Source organism: Xylocopa sonorina, chromosome 2, assembly GCF_050948175.1.
Source record: "Xylocopa sonorina isolate GNS202 chromosome 2, iyXylSono1_principal, whole genome shotgun sequence".
NCBI lineage: Eukaryota > Metazoa > Arthropoda > Insecta > Hymenoptera > Apidae > Xylocopa > Xylocopa sonorina.
In genome coordinates this window covers 6,172,057-6,194,178 of record NC_135194.1, presented here as the reverse complement: position 1 = coordinate 6,194,178, position 22,122 = coordinate 6,172,057, and the positions used below count along the sequence as shown (strand labels likewise).

At 35.7% G+C, this 22,122-nt stretch overlaps 1 protein-coding gene across 3 annotated transcripts in view; it reads right to left on the bottom strand.

Moving 5' to 3' along the window:
* The window catches only part of Dip-lambda (Dpr-interacting protein lambda), a 255,538-nt gene that overhangs the window by 8,719 nt on the left and 224,697 nt on the right, over positions 1–22,122 (bottom strand). For 2 of the 3 annotated variants that reach the window (XM_076909593.1, XM_076909591.1), the window contains exons 4-7: positions 19,311–19,426; positions 17,838–18,023; positions 10,571–10,757; positions 3,183–3,314 (exon numbers count right to left, since the gene is read on the bottom strand). In XM_076909593.1, the coding sequence (XP_076765708.1) occupies positions 3,183–3,314; positions 10,571–10,757; positions 17,838–18,023; positions 19,311–19,426 (621 nt within the window). Of the gene's footprint in view, positions 1–3,182; positions 3,315–10,570; positions 10,758–17,837; positions 18,024–19,310; positions 19,427–22,122 lie in introns of those variants that run through there. The other variant, XM_076909592.1, reaches the window with a different exon arrangement.

The following is a 22,122-nucleotide window of genomic DNA, read 5'->3' as shown; positions in this document are numbered from 1 at the left end:
ACTAGTTCTACTTCCTGTTTTCAAATTATTAACGAAAAATAGTAACTTAATTTTTTTATAAAAAAAAAAGAAGATACTAATGCGCATAGTTTTTTTGATAAATAAGAGACGCTCACGCGTCTCAGAACTTGAACAAATACAAGTTGCTTTATTGAATCAGTACCAGGCAAATGTTGTATAAATTATTCATAAATGTTATTCGTGAAGAATGGATAAACTAATTAGTCGTTACAGATATGCAATGAATATTTCGGATTTATTCATTATTCGAATTGAATAACGTAAAGTATAACAATAGTGCAAAAGAACGAATACATGTACAGATTTTTTCAAAACATTAACGATAAATAAAACACATTTGAAGTAAAATCAAAAAACTAAACTTTATTTTCCATTCCGTTTTTTGATAAGCGTTTTGGTTTACGATTTTTATTTCGATGAAGTTATAGCAACTCAAGAATTGATAATTTTGTGGAAAAGTGTATTTATGAATATAAACTTTCTGGGTGTTAATTGTTTTGTGATACATATGTAGCGGATCTTATAAAATAGTTGCATTCACTCCCCGTTCACTCTCCCTTTTATACTAGTCAGATTCATTTACACGGACGTGCACATTCATACTTTCCCGTTTCGGTAGAGATCCGACGGATGGCATCAGCTCTGGCAAGGCAAAGCAATCAATGTACCGGCTGCCGCATGCGGTATGACAAGGGTACGTGCCGTTCCGTCGGTTTCTAACACATTGCACTGTTTATTTTGAAAGTGGCTTAAGTCTATTTATGTTAAAATCAGGATATTATTTAAGAGTTTGCCTTTGAATAAATTGAAAAATATTGGTAACTAATAAAATGATAGTACATATAATGTTCTTGTGTTTCTAAGGATATATGTAATTTATCAACTTAATTGGCATTATGAACATTATTTAAAAAGTAATATGTTTTTGATGGTTATAAATGAATTTAAGCTATTTTCAAAATGAATGAAATGACCTTTCTAATTCGTAAAAGGACATAAGTCCGTGAAAAGAATAAATTTTCCTTGAAGTAAAACTCTATTTCTACAACTACGAAGTCTCTATCATTAGCTAGAAATGAATGTTCAATCAAAATGTGGTCAATGACTTAAATCACTTTCAAAATAAAAATTAGTATCATTCTATTAACCAGCTAATTTTTGTTTCATTAAATCTTAGTGATTCTAAATGTAGCGACCATCGTAGTTGCGTTGCACACTGTGGCGCAGGGCGGAGATATGCACTTAACCCTTGAAGCGAAGAGACGAGAGATAGCAAACATACGTTTCGTACTCCAAATTTTCTCTTCGTCTTCGAGAATCAAGGCGGACATTTCTAGGAATTCTCCCCTCCTTTTGGGCATCGAATTTAGGGGATTATATTGAAAAAACGAAAACGAGGGAAAGGAGCCCTCTGAGTTTGCAGAGAGTTTACGCCTAGAGCATCTGCACGTACGTTGTTATATGTTAGTTAGTTCTTTTTCCACCACTGATTACCACTCACCTGTAGAGGGAAATAGAGCGTAAGACCGGTAGATCGTAATTGACCTTTCTCTCTTCATAATTTAATGTAATTTTGACACCCCCCCCCCCTAGTTCCAATATGAATGAGAAAATGGCTCGCGAAAATCCCGAACAACATTCGAAGAGGCTCGCTATGAAGACCCCACCGATTATCAGGAAAGAACTCTTCGGAGAGACTGTGTGCTGAAGGGGGCTCGATCGTGGATTAAGGAGACACCACCCCAGCCTTGTGAACGGACTATTATTTCCTTTCACAGGAAGACCCCTGGGGGAACAGCATTGTAGTGTAGTAAACCCTAAAGAATAACCACCAGGAATCCGGGTGATCGTCGACTCGCAGAGGCTCCTGCGCCGACTAACCACCCAAACGACCCTGGTGTACTAGAGAGCAGGCAATAGAGCAGAGGAGGACAGTCCCTGGAGAAAGATAATCTCTGCAGACGGTTCACAAAAACGTGATGCCAGTATTGACAACCAGATCGATCGGGAAGATCGGAGTGCCATCAATCGCCATTGGGAAGAACTCGTTAGTGAGATCCATCGATCGATGCCACCGATCAATGTCGAAGCGCACAGCCCATCTCGCAACCAATCAGCAGCGACCCGAAGACCGCTCCAAGGACCCTCTGCAGAAGCCGGAAGAAGAGGACTCGATACCGATCATTGAGGCAACGAACGTGCCCTAACGTGAGTTTTGAATCGCTGAAACGTATCTTTCTTTTTGTTTCTTCTATCTATTTGTGGCCTTCAACTCCCTCTTATTGCGATTATAAATTGCATATTAAAATTTTGCGTTTTTATTGTAACGGCAACCATTTATATAAGGAATCCGTTACGTATCACGGCCCGAATCCGCCCTCCCCCTTTAAGAAGCCGTGCCTTCAGTAGCCCGCGTTCACAGACTACTAACCCAGTTCATCTTCGCGATAACCGTCGTGGCATCATAGTTGATCTGTTCGTTATTGCATCGTCCCTTTCTTCCTTGTTCTTCTTTTTGATTTGATAAGTACCGTTACTGAGCTACACTATCTTGTAACTGGCGCCGAAGGTTTTCACTTGCGTATTCCTTTGTTAATTATTTTCTGGTTTGGTTCAAGCTATCGCCGCTTGTACCTTCTATCCTTTCCCATGCATTATCCGAATTAGTTTGCCTGTATTTTGTAAGCATTATTAAGATTCTATTCCTTTTGTATTATAAAAGTTAATTTGTTACAGTCGTTCTGTTTTTCTTTTTTTGTTGTTTTCTTGCTTTCTCTTTTCCGTTATTATTAATTTTAACGAGTAATTAGCTAACAAACTAACATTTTAACTCTTTCTCTTCTCCGGCCATCCCAACCGTTAGTAATTGGATCGCGCTCGTTAAATGCTGTCGTTAAAATAAATTATCTCGTTATCGTTAAATCATGATCCATTACTTAATTCACTACGTCACTTTCCCAAATAAATATTAAAATAGCTAACTTAATGTTTTTGTAAAATGGTCATAGGCCACTTTCAAAATAAATGGCTCAAATAGGGGAACAATAAGTATAATACATGTATGTTGATATCGAGCAAATATGTTTAGTACAAAGCTCAGAACATGAGAGTTGCAATTATATTATAGCATAATTTTATGATAAATAATAAATAATACATACAGTGAACGTCAACGGAGTATCGTTTGCTGACTGTTGGTGGCACATTGTTGCTAGCTATGCAAAGGTACGTTCCCATCTCTTGTCGAAGAACTCCAGTCAGTTCTAAAGTTTCACCTACATATGTTTTTAATGCTGAAAATTAGAATAGTTTACCGTTAATTTTAAGTTCTTTTGTCATAATATATACATACATATATATATATATATATATATATATATATATATATATATATATATATATATATATATATATATATATATTACTTTCATAAATTTTTTTATAATACAATTTTAACGTTAAAAAAAATATATGCATTTATATACAAGTTGGTACGCGTCAATTAAAAAAAGCTTTCAGTTACAAGCCTCTTTTAACAATTTCTATCAAAGGATTAGATTAATTTTTAAAAGACCTATTTACTACTTCTTGTATAATATTGCATACAAAAAATATTATTTGAATGTTCAAAATAATCTCTACTGTTAGAGTACATTTGCTAGCAAGTAGATTCAAACATGTTCAGACGTTTAAGAACAATCAATACAATCTTACGCGTAAATCACTATTCAATTGGTATGCCGATCGGCATACCGATTTGTTTTCCGCCTAATAGTTAGTAAGTATCAAAGGAAGCCGTATTGGAACTACCACCGAAAATACGTATTCGACATTCAACAAAATACATATCACTTCAAGTGGATTTTAATTGCTTCGGGCAACAGGATATGAAATTAGATAGCATTTCTTATAAGGGGATATTGATTGAAAAGAGTAATCAACTTATTAAAGATATTACATGTCATAAAATGGTTAACTGTTAAATAGACTTTATTATTTAGGCTGCTATCGTCTATTATTTTTTGTCCATCCAACAGTGTCTTGATCATGTCTTTGACATCTGTCGAATGCTGATAGTAATTGATATTGTAGAATTGATTGATTAAATTCGTTAAAAATTCTACTGACAAACTTTATTAGTAAATTAGAGTACAAGAACTCTATCTTTAATATGATTATAATGTGGATAAAGTAGAAAGTCCCGTAAGAGGACTACTGTAATTGGATAATAGTGTTTTCTTTCAAATCACGTATAGATATTTTTCGATCTGAAGTCATTAAATTTTTGTTTAAAATACTCGTCAAAATTTTTTTAAATTTTACGTAACTATTTTAAGTAAAATTTTTTATGTTATCCATATTCTGTTTGATTTTTCCCATATTACAGTTACATAATTTTGTAAAAACATTTAAAGTTTTCTTTTCAGATAAACACATCTTTTTTTTTTAAATTACCACTATTTTTATAGTAATTACAATTGTTAAAAGATTAGATGTGATTATATAATGTGATAAAACATTTTTTGCTTGGCATCAATAAATATCTTCTACTTTGAAGTAACAATCTTTTTCGTCAGATAGTAGGCATTAATCGATGCTCTACCAGAAGAGGCTTCAGAAATAGTGAATACTATTTCGTAACACTTTTAGTTTATAAAAATTGAAGGATATACTATGAAAACAGTTTTCAATCGCGTTATTTACTTTTGACGCGTCAGGTGCGCTGTAAACGAAGATATATTGAACGTGTTTAAAACCACGATAACCGGCAATATGACTCTGTACTAGCATACCATTACTGACGACAACTACAGTCAGTACAATGTACCCAGCTGCAGATAATACTCTGCGAAAGCTTGTTAGTTATCATTTAAAAAAACCACTAAAGCTATGGTGCAGCAACTATCGTCCATTTTCATGTTATTGAAAATAATGTGATCTCCAGTGAAATTATTAAAAATCGACCACCGACATGTATATCATTTAGTTATAATTAACCTACTAAGAAAGATAAAGCTTGGCTATCGGTAGGATCTTTTACATGATCTTAAATCCTTCAACTCATTGAGGAATATACATATTTCAGAACTAAGTTTAGATCAATCCAAATGTAGGTTTTTAATTACCAATTAGTATCATCAACATACACTCGAATTGAAGTGTATGCCATAAATTTATGACCTATTCTTTGTATTTCAAAGCAACGTCTGTGCCTTTATTGGTCATTAGTTTTTACACTTTTTGTATTTTTACAATTTTAAAGAAATTGTCTCTAAAATTGTCCCAAAAATACTTGTGCAAATTTTTATATCAATTAAAATCTTCATTGATATTTATTTATCTTATTCCATAATGTTTTTGAAATTGTGAAAGCCAATTTCATTCAAATTTTTTTGTTTGCTGTTTTCGATTTTTTAAGTGAAATATTGGTGGTTATATGATTATATAACCGGATTTCGTAATAGCCAATGTTCTACAAACCAGTTTCGCTCTTTATTACTGTTGAAATATCGATATCGCTAAGAGCGTAAACAAGTGCTGCTGGTACAGAGTGTAGCAGGAATCGGTAGTACGCATTGGTTTACAATGTGAAAAGCTTGTACCATAACGCTTATAATAAACCTTAATACATCATTTATTATAGTTTGCCGTATCAATTAGTCACAGTCTATGAATTATTTAAGTCATTCAATTTAGGTACATCTTTCCTTTTTAAGCCAATTAGGTTTTTGGCAAACTAACGCATTGATAGAACATTTTACTAATGTTGCTGCATGCTCTTTGTTGTTCCATAATTACGAGTACGCAAATTTTGATGCTTGTATTCTTTTATATAACAACCCAGACAACCAGCGATTGGCACGCCAGTGACACAGGGTGGAACGAAGCACTGTGCTAGCACGGTGCTGCCACACAATTCTCGCAAACGGCACAGGGCTAACAGTGGGGCGACACGCGTGCACGGCACTATCAAAGCACCGCGAATAGCACAGGGACGTTACGGCAGTGTCAATAATACCATCAGCTCACCATAGTGACACGCGTAGCAGTGGTGTCGGCTGATATTTACTAATCGAGAAGCTGTTTCCGTAAAAATTATAAACTAATATTGAAAATGACTAAAGCAAGTAGTTTATTTATTTCGATTCTAAAGTAGATACACTGACACGAAAGAAAGATATAAAAACTTCTTTGTATTATTTTCTATAAACTATAACTTAATACAGCGATTTTTTCAGAAAAGTCGTTAATTACTTTATCGTAAAAATACATACACTTATTTTATAAATATTTTTTTCAACTCATCGTTAAAAATTCATGTAACAAAGGTATATTTTATATTTAATAATCCTTACAAACGATAAAACCATTTACCACAAAAATATATGTACCAAAGGAAAACAAATAATTACGTTCAATATTTTCACCTGAAAATTGTGATAGGCTAGTAAAGTAAACGTAACTTAATTGGTTCAACATTTTATAAGTAAATGTATCATTTATTACATTTCCTTAAACAATATGCTGCCATCGTATTTAATACTCTCTATTGGCATGAATTTTCCTGATGAATTGAAAAAATATATATGGCTCTCTCAGTATAATGGCTCTCTCTAACTATAAATGTTGGCAAAGAACTACCAAAACGTCTGTCAGTACTCGTATGCGGATATCTAAACTCTGACGTATTTAATTTGTACGGAATAACAGGTGGTTCCCCATTAACAAATGTGACGCCTACGCCAATGCAGAAAAAATGTTTGAATGGAACGATGACACGCGTGTCACGCTGGTGCTGACGCAGTGTCATTCGCACGCGTGCTACGCTGGTGACTAGAACGTGCTGCAACTGCGTGCCGGCATTTTAGCTAACAAATACGGACACAGATGACTACGGATCTGCTGACACTCCTCGGAAGTGTCACTACAGTGCCGTTATGGTGTCGCCACCATCTTATCTTGTGTTGTCTGGGTAATTACTAATTACAAATTACTTATTGATCAAATTAGTTAAGCAAGAGAGCCTACAATTCTCACACTCATTTATTTTAAGAAAAATTATACATTAGCATCAATTCTACGCAACGTAATATGGCTATGATAGAGGTTATGTTAGAGAGCTGGGAAACCATGTCAGTTGTTATTTCACTCCAAATGAGCAAATTGAGAGCTTACGGGATCAATTAAATGACTTGGAATACGCTACTTAGGATATGGAACGAGAGCTGATAGCAGCCTGTTCATGAATATGGTATTTAAACTAGGACTGATGATCCTGATCACTGACGGAACATCGACTTTCAGAACATTAGGGTATAAGGAGACTCTTATACAGATTTCCCTAGTTTTAAAATCCCCGACGATGCACGTGCGATACTGATAGGTGATGTAAAGTGCGTTGCTTCGGTATGCTATGAGAGCGAGAGAGAAATGATAGAAAGGAACAGAGGGAAAAGCGTTTCGTCCTAGGCCTGCAAGTGAACAGATCAGTAAAGCTGCCTAGCGGACCCTGCTTTAGACGCGGAGGTGTTAGGGGCAGGTCAGGAAATTGTATATATAGCAAAAGAGATAGTGAGGCGTACGGGAGTAAGGACAACACTCGATCTTTCGCTCTCAATTTTAATATAACAAACAATAACAACAATAGTGGTGTATATGTGGTACAAAATGTTCCTTATCGGGGGAGCGGTGCTGTGGACATGATTCCTTCACGTCGCTACGCGACCTTACTGAAAATTCTAAACGAATTCCCAATTCTCAACGAATGTAATGGTTGTTCTGAACGAACCGCTCTAGACGAATCAAGTGTTCTAGACGAACTGTCGCGAGGGCGAAAATGTCGCCCCTTAAAAATGCGTACAGCAAAGGATGGAAAAGCCAAGAATGAAAAGCATGGATGCGCGGACGGAAAAAGCGAAAACGCAAAGGACAGAAATTGGTCATAAATAAACCAAAGTCAAGGATCTGCCGTACATGACTGGGTAATGCTCAGTCGCAACGAACTCTTGAGGAAAACAATTGCTTGGGAAAACCCCCGGTGACCACACCTGCGCTGAGTCGTGAGAACGCATTGTTATTTAGCTCGAAAATTTATGATTCGAAAAAACGCGGAATCGTAGACGCCACACTAGAAATGTACACTTGTGCACGAATCTCTTTAACTCAATAAGGTGGGGCGATGAATTGGATGCATCCAAGTAGGATTTGAATGTTTCGGAATATATTTTGCGAGTTATTAGAGATTACTTAAAAAGTAATTACTGGTTTTTACAGCACGTAAAGGGGTCTAAGGTAAAGGGGTAATAAGGGAGTTTACAGTAAGAGCTATCTAAACTATATTGGGATCCAAGGTATAGAACACGTTCTACGATTGTAACTTACGTACAGAAATATTTAAAGATACTTTTTTGATTGGGTGAATCACATAAGATGACATTATCGTTATTATTAACGTAAGGGATAGATAGATACAGCGCAGATACGTCTCGGGCAGATAATATATCGCGTGCTGTTATGTACACGTTTAAGCAGGTTGGATTTAACAGTTACGTGCAAATTGAGTTCGTGCTGTTTACGAAAAGATGTAAACTTGTATATTCTGTGGAAGTGAAAGACGTAATGCTTCTTACTGAAACAGTAATGAAACATGACAGGCTGACGCTTGATTCTAGGCTCACTGTCTCGGAATAAAAACGGAGAGCAGTGGACAAGGCGGTTGTGGTAATATTTTAGAATGCAGTAATAGCTAGCATAGCAAGTCCATTATCATCGAAAGAGCGGTTACATTTTCACGAAGCCAAATTCTAGACCAACATGTTGCAGCATATAAAGTATGGCAGTCGCATTCCTGTGACGGAACGAACAAGAGCCCTCCGAATCAACGTTCTCTTACCGCACCGTTTAGGAGCCCTAAGCGATAGAAGTTACGGACAGTTATATCATTTGATGTCTTAGCCTAGGAACGACAGATCATACAGTAATAGAACACTGTTTGCAATAAAAACGTAGACCAAAAAGACAGCCAGAGATTACACTGAATACCTGGCAAAATCGACGAATAAATCGCCTATGCAATGGACTGCTCGTCTCAGGAGTTGTGCATCTGGGCCGATTGCTAGCATAGCGAAGTAAATTATTATATTACACACTTTTTGATTGTGGATAATTTGTTCCATGCCAATCTGTATAAAATAAGAAAGATAGCGGCGCATGATTACAGTTATTTTGCTATGCATACCTTCTCCACTATGGAAGATGGAGGGTAAAAAGACGAAAACCAGACGAAGATCTTGAAAATTTCATGCCGGACAATAATATCCGGCTAATGTTTCAAAATTAAGGCAATGCATTAATGTAATTCAAAGTCGAGAGTGATGGGAATGTTAGACAGGGATCTGAAAAACGGAAGAATGGCAAGAATTTCACATACTGAAGAAGTAGAATAATAATAATTGCAAAAAAACATCGAGTAATGGGGTGCGTGAGCGGCCTGAAAGAGTCGTGTGCATTTCTTCACTGTATTGTTCCCTCTTTGAAGCCTTGTCTAAACATTCGAATAGGCCATGGCGTTGGGGTGCCTTCGAGGCAAACACAAATGGCCTATGATGACATTCCTGCATGGATCCTCGTGATGAAGATAAACTTCTAATAGTAAAGTAATTTTAATAGCACGCTCACATGTATGATTTAATCAATCACTAATCCTATTACAATTACCTTTGTGGTATTCTACACAATAATGTAGGATCGATTACTTCGAGGTAGACGGAAAAACGAAGACTGCCGGTTGGATTCCTGACAATTGACTCTCTATCTCCCACGCCGCTTACCCCCCGCTGCCTAATTCCCCTGTAAAACACCAGTCACGCCACCCTTTTTTTCTTTTTCCTCACTAATTTACGCGGGGAACCATCCCAGTCGCCTGATCGCATCCGACTGTCCGATCGCGCCCAGCCGTACTCGCCAATTCCCGATCAACCTATCTCTCAATAATAATAGTAATGTAAAATAATATAAATATAAAATAATTGTAACTATTACTATTATTGCGGGTTTGTTAGGTACATAAGCGACAAGAGCTGCGTTTGTTTATTGCCTTGAGTGTTATTGCAGAGCACGTAGAAAAGGTATGGGAATGGATGAGTGAATGTGCAAGAAGCGAGTGATTGAAAGAAAAGAAAAAGTGTCGGCGTGTGCTGGAAGTTGGATCAGAATTTTGAAAATAGGAATATATTTCACTAAGGGATGTATTAATTAATTCGTCTAGATCACGATTCCTATGTTATTGTTGTTATTGTTGTTGTTGTTGTCCTTCTTCTCCTTCTTCTTCTTCTTCTTCTTCTTCTTCTTATTATTATTATTATTATTATTATTATTATTATTATTATTTTTATTATTATCATTATGTTGCCACGGCTGGATTATTGCTGGAGCTGAGTTGAAAGGGTTAAGAGGGTTGCAAGTGTAATTGAAAGAATATATCCTCTTTACTTGTTAACTATGAATTAGAACAAAAAATAAAGAAATGAACTAGTCCACAATATCTTACATTGCTTTTGTCCATCTTCTCGAAGAATAATGTTCCGACCATCTTCTCGTTTCCATGTAACCGTGGGTTTTGGTGAACCGGTTGCAACGCATTTTAACTTTATATTGCCACCTTCATTGGTTACCATTCCTTCAGCAGATTCGTCATCCATGATATCCGGTGGTATTACCACCTCCATATATCCATTCTAAAAACAGAAAAAATGAAACTACAAATAAATTTCTTGTTTTCGCTTTTTAAATGTAATAGTATAATACTATGATATTGCAATTTTACAGTGATATTTTAATTTAATACATGACAGCTGATTTATTCGAATGATAAATATAGTTTTATGTATGTTTTGTTTTTTGAACACATTTTGTTCCAATTTCCAGTTCTTGAACATTTATTAACTATATGATTGGAAAAATTTTCAAGTACTTAATAAGTCTTTAACTGTTCGTAGTTCTGTGCTTAGGTATTACTATTGAAATATGAGATATTATTATTGAAATATTTGTTCGACGCATTTTATATTTCCTAATTTTCATGTTTTATGTTTCTTATATTTTACATTTATTTCTTATGATTTAAATTTTTACAATTTAGTTATACAGAGTGTTTGGTAACTGGCGGAACAACTGAAAAGAAAGTGATTCTACGTGAAAAAATAAGCTGAAGATATAGAGTAACAATTTTTCATTTGAGGCTTTTTTTCTGAAAAAATCGACTTTGAATTTTCGCTGAGTACGAGTGCACTTGATCATATCTCAATATGGCGGATCTCACTGTAGATCATTGTCTCAATTGAAATTATGTCGATAAACACTTGCGATATCACCATGTATATCATAACATTACCAAGATTGGATTGGTTGTGCTGGAACAATAGCTTGGCCATCACGCCTTCCTGAGCTTAACTCTGCTTGACTTTTACTTATGGAGTCATATTAAATCAATTATGTATTCCAAGCAAATCACAAGTTACCAGCAATTGAAAGAAAAGATTATTGTAGCCTTTCATACATTAAAGACAATCGAATATCTTAGAAAGTGTTCATAGAAATTTAATTAGAAGAGCAGAATTATGTTTTCGGCAGGATGGCCAACATTTTCAACAATTCCTGTAAGAAAACATTCAAACATTCTATTACATTGCGTGCTCGTAGTTTACATGTCCCATCGAGACAACGATTTACAGTGAGATCCGTTCTAACGAGATATGATTAAATTCATTCGTACCTGGCGAAAATTCAAAGTCGATTTTCTCGAGAATAAAGCCTCAGATGAAAAATTGTTATTCCATGTTTTCGATTTATTTTTTCATCTAGAATCACCCCATTTTCGGTTGTACCACCAGTTACCGAACACTCTATATAATTGCAGTTTATACTTGGTTGATAGTAACCATCACCTGCTGTTCATAATTTATTGGTCTTAATTTCATACTATATATCTCTTGCAAGGAATAGACGAAGGTGCGCGAAGAGGTTCGATGTGCAGGTAAACCTATATCCAAAACATGTAGGAGTAGGTTATTTAAGAGAAATAAGTCCCACGTCCATAAATATATTGTGTAATATATGTAAGAAAGATCGGGTAACAGTGCATTTTCTTGCGGCTAAGCTCTTCTCTGGGGTCTCGTTTAAATATTCAGATGGACCATAGCTGTAGGTAACCTCGAGCCTAATATTATACGAACGGCCTAAGAAAACATTTGTAGCGGCTAGCATCGAGGTATAATAGAAGACCTTTTTCGCTACAAGCAGCTAGCACGATTTATGGTATGCGCACAAATAAGTTACTTTTGAGAAGACGTCCTTAACGAACTTTCTCCGCATGTTAGCTATAAACCTTAGTCGACGACCTCAGTAACACACGCGGACGCCATAAATCGAGGGTTTCCAAAAAGGGATCTAGGCCTACGGTCAAGAGGCTACAGCCTTGACGTGAGAGGAACCAGACCCAGCGGAAACCCCGCTACATTGCCAAATGTTAACGAAACAAAACACCCCCACTATACCCGCTGCCGCCCTTCCAAATAAACGTGCTAAGGGCGCAAGAAGAGGCGGCACCTAGATATAAACAAATACATGATTGGCTAAGGTCGAAGCACCGATTTAGCCAATCGTGCAACGTAAAGAATTTGTACAGACGCGGCTGCCCACGAGAGAACTGAAAAAGTTCAGTTGATCTCGAGAACTAGCCGAGTGCAGACGCTCCAGAAATAAAAGACAAAAGTGAACTCAGTCTGATCAGTCTAACAACGAACCCTTCTACACATTTTTATACGAAACTTCGGGTTCTGAGTAAGTAATAAAAACATGCACCTACAAGTTATTTAGTCATTCATTTATTTCTACTTTTATAACTTTTTACGTACACGTATACGTTATTAAATTAACAATCGCCATTAATCTATTTTTTTATCAATAATTACTTTGCACTCTCTCGCTGCTGGCTTCTAACTGAACTCATTTGCTTCGAAGATTTACCCCGTTTTCCATGTATTCCTTAAATGGTCACCGTCACGTCCACGCTACCCTTACCATCTTCAGTCACACGATCCTGTTGCCAGGACCTATCGCTCCGCCCCAGGGCCATGGTTTGGCATCTGTCGAACCGTAGTATCGGGTCTGACGTACTCGGGGCTCCCAATCCGTCCGGGTCAGGCCTGATCCGAAGCGTCGGCGACGCCCGTGCAGAGAAGACCAGCTTTGGTTATCGTGCCCCACGGTTTTTGCACGGCGGTCGTCCGGGACGTTTGGAGAAACGCGACCATTGCACGCGTCCTTCAGGGACGGGAGTAATGGCTGTGTAACCCAGTCACCACTCATTCCTCGGGTGGGGAGTGTCTCCTCGACCACATTTGCCTTTGGAAAGGGGGTTCTCTCAGTCACTATAGAGGACTTCAGCGTAAGAGGGGACCGGACGCGTTTGTTTCGAGTTCCCGATCTTCAAACACTCTTTTTTCGCACCTCGGCTTCTCGAACTCGGTCGTACGCAGTCATTCTATTTATGTGGGAAATAACAATCTAAGAAAAGAAATAACAACCGAACAAAGACTGACTGATTAAATTTACTGTTTAATTCGGCAGTTAAGCATCAACTCCCGGTTTCCTTTTTTCTCGACAATCTCCCGATGTTCATTCACGTCATACCTCGCTCATTCCCTCACGTATTGACTCACTCACTCACTCACTCACACCATGCCAAATCTCTCGATACTATATTTATTTTCCATCAAATGTCCTGTCATCCTAAGTTTCCATACATACCCAGTCGCATGCAACAAAATCATTCACACTCTACATACATTTGTATAAAATAATTTTTATAAAGTAACCGATTCACCTTTGTCCAAAATAAAAAGAGGTACTGTAAGAAATATGGGGTAACAGGGTGCACGGGCGGTCAACGAGGGCCGTGCGCATTTCCCTGCGGTATCGCCCCTCTCCGGGGCCTTGCCTAAACATACGAATGGGCCATGACGTTGAGGGTGTCCTCGAGGCTAGTACGAATGACCTAAGAGGCATTCTTGTACGAACCTTCGGGTGAACCATTAATAAATACGCCCAGTAAACGTTGAGCAATCGAGTTGTTACTCCATTTTCCTCAACATCTTACAGTACAAAAAATTGATTAGTCGAAAATGTTTTATTTCATAGGGAAAATATTTTAATATACGTAACATCGATGAGCCGTTTAAGTGATTTTAAAATCAACTCCTTTTTTCTTTTTTATTGGGCCCTACATGTTTTTCGTTATAATCTTATAGTGTTTTACAATGTTCTCATATAAGATCATACTACTGAAGCGGCTGCGCTGCTTCGGTTTGGTTGTGCTGTAAAGATGTAGGAAGAAAGAAAGAAGGAAAAAGAGAGGGGAAGAACGTTTCGTCCTGGGCCTGCTAGTGGACTCATCAGTAAGGCTACCTAGCAGACCCTGCCTTAGACGCTGGGATATTAGGGACAGTTCAGAACTTCTATATATTGGAAACGATGGGTCATCGGGTACTTTCAGGAAAGTGTAAATGGTGCTGTCCCTCTAGTGGCGAGTGCCGCCATACTACACATTATACAGAGCTAAGACATTTTCTTATCATGCTTCGAGAAAATGATATTGTTATTAATCCGCTATTACATTAAGTATCCAACAATACAACTTTGTTATAGCAAGAACACTGTGATATCACTTGCGTCGCGAGACATCACTTCCATCTACGTCCGCATTCGTCTATGGTTGTGATGGTACGCGGCCACAGCACGTTCTGGAGTATCGGCGTATCACGCGATGCAGCACCATAGTACTGTTGTGGTCTTACGGAATCTGGAGACGTCACCGAAATACGCTGGTGCTTTTCGAAGTGTTACGTGATTTGGTGCATTGTCTGGGATATTTACTTTAGTACAGTATTAGCACTTTAAATTCACCCCTCAACGTTATCGTACACTTAAGAGATTTTTTCGAACAATTTTTTATTCAAAATGAAATTTAATGATAAATAAGCCTGTCTTTCGCGACATAGTGGCAGAAAAAAATGTTTAGTTTATCTCGGATCGCTCAAATATTTTGAAAAATATTCAAATATTGAATGATATCAAGAAAAATATATTGAAGGGATATGTGCGTGTTGCCTCCTTGGACAGACTTAGCTAACTGACTCTTTGTTGGTCGTCTACATCTAATTATCGTCTCCTCTTGCACTCTTAGCGCGGTTACGTGTTTGGTGGGGGTGTATTTGTCGATGAAAAATTTGGTCTGGTACATTCACTGTTACGGTTAGAGGCTTTCAAAGATCTTTTAAAAATTCCCGGCTTATGGCCTGTCGCATATGCTATCGAGGTTGTTGGAGAAATTTAATTACTTCACGCTTGGAAAATATTAAAAGCTTAAAACGGTTCATCGAAAATGGCTTGATTGTCGTACATACCATAAACTGTGCTAGCTGTGTATAGCGAAAGATCTATTGTGCCTCGTCGCTAGTCGCTAAAATACTATATCTGTGTGTATTTAAACTTGTAATAACCTTAAAATTTTCTATGACGATCATATTTTTCATATCTTTATATGATGTATGGAAATCATAGTGTAATAAAAGGTCTACTTTATTTTAAATATTTCATGGTCACATACAGCAATTCATATGTGATGCGACAAGTGTATATCATTCTGAATTTCACTTGATTTATTGCGATAAATCCATTGATGTTATCAATTAATAACTTGAAATTAATTAAACACTTGAACTATCTTTGAAATAAATCAGTACTCCGCCATCAAATTGAGTAAACCAGCCTGCTAATTTCTTATAATTAGAAAGTTATATTTTTTATTAAATAATCTTATAACTGACATTCAGACGTTTCCAAAACATTATAAATTCATGTTTTTTGTTCTATTTGTTATCGAAATATGAATTTTGTACTTCGATATGTGACTGGCATTAGGTGAAGCTTAATGTAAATCGCAGAAACTATAAAGAATATACAATATTTTTGCCATGCTATTACTGACGTAGTGTAATTTAAGGATGTTATAATTGTTGAATGTTTTTTAAATAACCACTAAGTCACAAATAGTCAGTGCTTGGGTTCTTGTATCGTTTTGTGAAAAGTAAAATAATTAAGTCCTAACATGTTTATAAAATTCATCACATATTACAGGAGAATTCAAATATCCATCATCGCGTGAGAAGAATAATTCTACCTTTTGTTAGAAGAATATTTCTGCTTTTAACTAGTAAATATATAATAAATTTCGTATAAAAAAAGTTACAGTATATGGATCATCATATTAATATTGTAGTACGGTAGAACTCCAAATATTATATCCTTATTTTTTAATATTTGAAAAATATTAATATTATATTAAAATGAAAAGTCTTGAATAAAGATTAATTCTAATTGTTTGATTCCGTTTTCTTCTTTTTTTGTACACCTTCTTCTATTTTTATAAGTCCGACCGTATTAATTTGTAACATATATATTACTGAATGTCAGCTGTAATGAATTTTGGTGCATGAAAAATGATAATTTTAGCTATCACGTTGAACATTTTCCTAATCATAAATTTCTCCTTATTTTCATCTATATAGTTATTGATTTAAAATGGGGGATATACATATAGATGGGGAAACGATGAGTTCCTCACTTTTGGTTCGATTTACGATAATGGTATCATTCTCAGGATATGTATCGCGCAGTTTTCCAGATACATAATTCACAACCGTTAGGTAAAGTATGCTTAGAATAAGTAATACTATGTAGTTTTCCAAGATTGAATTTGATGACTGAAACAAACGATAAATGATTGAAACAAGGTTATAAGTCGATAAATAATTTTTCTTCATTTATTATTGTATTTCTCTATTCTCCACAGATTTCTATTTCTAAATTGTAATTCCATTTGTGTTCCGTTTGTATCTTTTTCTATTTCCATTTTTAAATCTATTGTTTTCTATTATGGGAAAAGAAAAGCACAGTTAAAAATCTAGATTATATAGTATTTACTATTTTTATTACTTCTTATATTCTAGAACTTAAATGTAAAAAAAAGGGGGCGGAATATATTTGATTCTTTTAATTTAACGAGTGCAAAAGATGCACCTTCCAGTTTACGAACGGGACTAATCTACGATCAGAGCTAACGTGTGTAAACCCTTCTATTTAAAAATGACATAAAACAAATTTTAATGTACTCTCAGTGTGTCTCAAACCTACCTAGAGTGCGGCTTCTTGTTCTTTTAAAGCAGTTATACATCAGCAACATTAATTGCGCAATACATACGAATATGCTGCTATTGAATATATTTCTGCAAATATTATTTAAATGCATGTTTTAATACATTAATTTGGAAAATAGCTAATCCATGAATGGTGAAAATAATGATTTAAATCAATGATTGAAGTCCTCAGTAAGAAGCAACGTACCTGCCAAACTAATGAAATGTAAAATAATAAAGATATCCTTTAGCTATATACAAGCTGACTCTTGAGATGATTTTAAGAAATGCATTTCTTTTCTGAAAATATTCGTTTTAACTTTGTTAACGAGTTATTAATGGTGAAATAGTAACCGATTACAGGGCGCATAGAGATGCGTAATCCAATGTTACCGCCGGGACTGTTCTGCCCGCTCTATGATCGTATTCTACGTATGATCCAGCACCTTTGCAAACGCACATCCAATTCAACTTGATAGTAAGTGAAATCTCTTTTGTTTGTATTATAGTTAGACATAGTAAAGCACAATAAAAAATAAAAGTGTATAAGTTTAGACTCACCTGACTTCGCATAGGTTCTGTATTCACTTGGCACATGTAGGCACCGGAATCGTTTTTTTGGACATTTGATACGTGCAACATCCATGTATTATGTCCATTGTGCGTAACTGACAGCCGTGGATTATGCGCAATTAGATGCGTGTGTATTGCTAGAATCGCTCGAGAATCGGATTTCATCCAAGCTACCTAAAAACACATTTACAAAAATTTACTTAAGAAAGATTACATTCTATAATATATTGTAGTGTGCGAATGCCTAATCTTCGTAATAACATTAATAATTATATACATGTCTTTAAGTATGGTTATAAATAAATTACATGAAGCCGTAAAAAATAAATAATAGTAGCAAACAATATTCTTGAAATATTCTTCATGATCTAACACCCTTAGAAATAAATGTTGATACTATTGCACATACGTGTATTATATAGTAGCCAGGTGAATGTTCTAGGCCTGTTGCGATGAAATAGTTAAGCGAGTATGGGACTTATTTCGAAGTAAATTTTTAATCCATGTTTCGTGTCCGCATGCCTGGTTTTCACGTTAATTAATAATCTTATCTTATACCTAAATCCTCTATTTCAAAGTTTAAAAGGAATCGGTAAGTTAGCGTGCGCTTCCTTGATGGTATAAGGAATGATGACGCGACGTGCGATCAATTTGGTAAAGCGAAGACATTTCTGCATATGATATTACATTACTTAAACGATATTTGGTTCTTACTATAGTATTATTCAATTGCAATTTCAATATTCTTTAATTTTTGTTCTAATAATATTTAACTCTAACTCTAACCTTGTTGCCTAATATTATAGTACGTCTATAGTTGTTTGGATAAGAAAAAGTATAGGCAAGGACTATTATACTATTTGAGTACTAGCATATATTCAAATAATGGAATGCTCGGATATGGTAGATTTGACATATCTAATAAATAGGCTGCGCGTACTATCGTATATCCCTAACAATATTGCAACGTCAATCGTAATTGCATTAGTCTGCGTGTATGTAAATACCTTTTTGTTACATATCATATTACATATCATATCGTATCATATTTGTAGCATTATTGTTAAAGTTATTCGATTGGAGTTATATAATTTGGCTAGTAATTAAGAAAGGAAAATAATTTATTTTGAAAACATATTCAATTTAAATTTTTCTACGAAATACATAAGTGAGATCTTCAAATGGTTGTCTAAAATACATTGCAATGCAACGATTCTCTGCTTTCTGTTAATATATTATAAATATGGTAAAAGCAGAAATTTGGCAATATTAAAATATCATCAGTAGATAGAAATAAATAAACAACTAAATGCATTAAATATTTTAAGAAAAACGATTTTCGTTCATAAAAGTGCTTCTATATAAGTTATAGTATTAAGTAGGCGTGCGATAGGGGTGTAAAAACTAGTCATTAATAAAATATAGATATGTAAACAATGAGGAAAATATAATGAAGAATACCTTATATGAATGTAAATTATTGACGACGCAAGTGAAGAAGACGTCACGACCTTGAACGACTGTGTGATTCTCCAAAGGAGCTAAAAATTCTGGCATTGGTTCTGGAGTTATTTGACCTGCAACAAAAATTCATTGATATATTTAAAATTCAAGCAATTCAGTTTATTTGAATTTAACGACTGAACGTAATAATTTAACACCGATCGATGCTTCCTTATAATCAAATTTTCATTTCACTACGACAAGTTTTTATAATTTTACACGTTAATGCACGTTTTGCTTTCATTACATAAGTTTTAATTTTTGTCTGTAAATATTTGTGATACGTGATATATATAATAGTAAAAATAAAATAGTTTCGGTAAAAGCCACTATATAGTATATTTCGATTCTCGAATTGTTGCTATACAAAAGTTGCATTGGGCATTTGTTTGTTGTTTGAATGAGTAAATTGGATTCTTTTAACGTTTTCACAAGGCGTCAAATACATAAAAGTAAATAAATAAATAAACAAATATATACACATATAAGTTAATATCGCTTCTCGCGTCGCGGAGCCCCGACAGCGGACAAAGAAGGACGGAGATAATCGCTCTGCGATGCGTTGGCACCACCCCCTCCCCAGTACGCAGCCCTGGGCCTGGGGGCCACCGAAGGAGGGATGAGGAGACGCCTTCGAGGAGCCCTAGGATGTTTAGAGAGATCAGTTGAGAGAGATAAAACAGTTCTCTTCGCAACCTAGTCGACTAATTCATTTGCGATCCTTACACACAATGAACTAATCAACAATTATAAATAATATATAAAATAATATACGGTTCCACGTTCGAACTTTAACCAGCTCTTCGTTTGAGCAACTACAAAGGGTAAATTGAAGACCGCTCAGGGATGATTAAGGAGATAGTCCGGCATTTGTAATCGAAACAGAAGAATATTGTATTTGTGATTATATAAGGCCCGCTTGAATTAAGTAATTAATAAGCGTTTACTCATTGTAATCGTCGATAGTTCCTTTTTATTATTTGTAAGTTCATTGAATAACTTCAGGAAATTCTGACTAAAAGACAGGAGGATAAGCCTACATATGGTTAATCGATCTGACAAAGGAAGTATTCCGTAATAAGAATTTTTCATTTTTCTAGAACTATCGCGATATGAAGTTATCGAAATATTACTTAACAATTATTCCTTTTATTACAATTTATATTCACGTTTCGAGTATTCCAGTCTTAAAATTAAATCTGGAAAACATATTGCATGAAATATCTCGTAAACTATCATTAAGCAGAAATCAAGCTGTGCAAAAAGATTTTGAAAAACTTAATTTAATTAGGAATTATTGTTCTGGTTAAGTGTTAATGCATTTTTCTATACATTTGCGTATAAAAAGTATACATCTACGTATGACAGACGTTCCCGGTCCGCATTAGGCGTCATCCGATCAGAACCACTCTTTCGCGACGACCGCCATTGTAGTACACAACACGATTATTGGGTAGTGTCGCGTTGAGACTCGGCCGCTATCGTTAGCCTAGCGCCAGCGCTAATAAAAGGTCGGTATAAAGTTAATAATAAGTCTACATATACAGCTACATTGATTGCTTACCCTTTGTTCCACGGAACAACAAAACGTTTTCATGATTTTCAAGGCTACATTTGTTACACGTTCGTGACTAAAAACCTATGTTTGAAATTAAAATGTTTCAGGTTAACTACTATTTCGTTAACTACCGCGAGTTTTAACGTAATACTCCTTAGAAATTTAGTTTTAACGCCCTTAACTAGCTACAGCGTGTTATAAACGAGTTATTTCCTAAGAGTCGATTTAATATGTGTTCGCACTTGTAGGACTTGGACCAAAATCTTGACCTTTGGGAAATTTCCATAATGTCATCGAGGGAATTCGAATGTTTTACGTCCGTGTATGTGCTTTTTTACCCTCTTGAACCAAACGCGCGCTTTGTACCGCGCGACAGTACCCGAAAAAACACGCTGATTGGTAATTTGCGTCAGTTTGGCAAATGCTAACAGTGTCCACCTCTGTATGGTGAAGGGAACAGCGGATGAACTTTAAAAAAATTATCAATCGACGAAACAGTTATTGACAAACAAGCGAATAAGTAACAAAACAAAATTGAATCGAGCCTTCTTACAAAAAAAGCACGTTTCGTAAGAGCACACGAACGAACGAATCAGTCACTAGTATATGATCTTGAACACTTCCATACGATCGGGAAAGGCCTAGTCGAAAACAAGCTGTCCAAAATTAGTTTAGTGGACAGCGCCGTGTACGAACACGTTGAATCTGAAGCTTGCATCCTCAGCGAGGGAAGACGAGACGATAGTTCTGCACTGAGACGTGACATGTTTATGAAAATAAGACGGTCCAATTCGAGTATTTTAGACTAAGTCAGTTTATTTTCTTAGTTAAGTTGGTTCGATTTGAATAGTGTAAATTAAGTCGGTTTCGTGTACCATTGAGGTGTTTCGCCGTTGGCAACGCGAGCTGCTCTTCCACTTTGTCGATTCCTTTGTTAAGGAAATTACTTAGTTCTCTCGTTCAAATGCATAGAAGTAGCAGGCTACAAAAGTACACTCCAATCGAAGAGATCGATGTGGAAGAGATTGCTTCCCTATATCGTCAAAGGTGAAGTAATAGGACAGAAATGGTTGACGGGTTAACAGTTTGTTGCTTCTAATATAAGTAACAGCAGAACAATTTTAAAAATTTAGGAAATATTACTAAGGAAAATACAAAATTTCTGTCCAGACTGCTCCTATAGTGATTGCAAGAAGTAGCCAGTTTCAATAA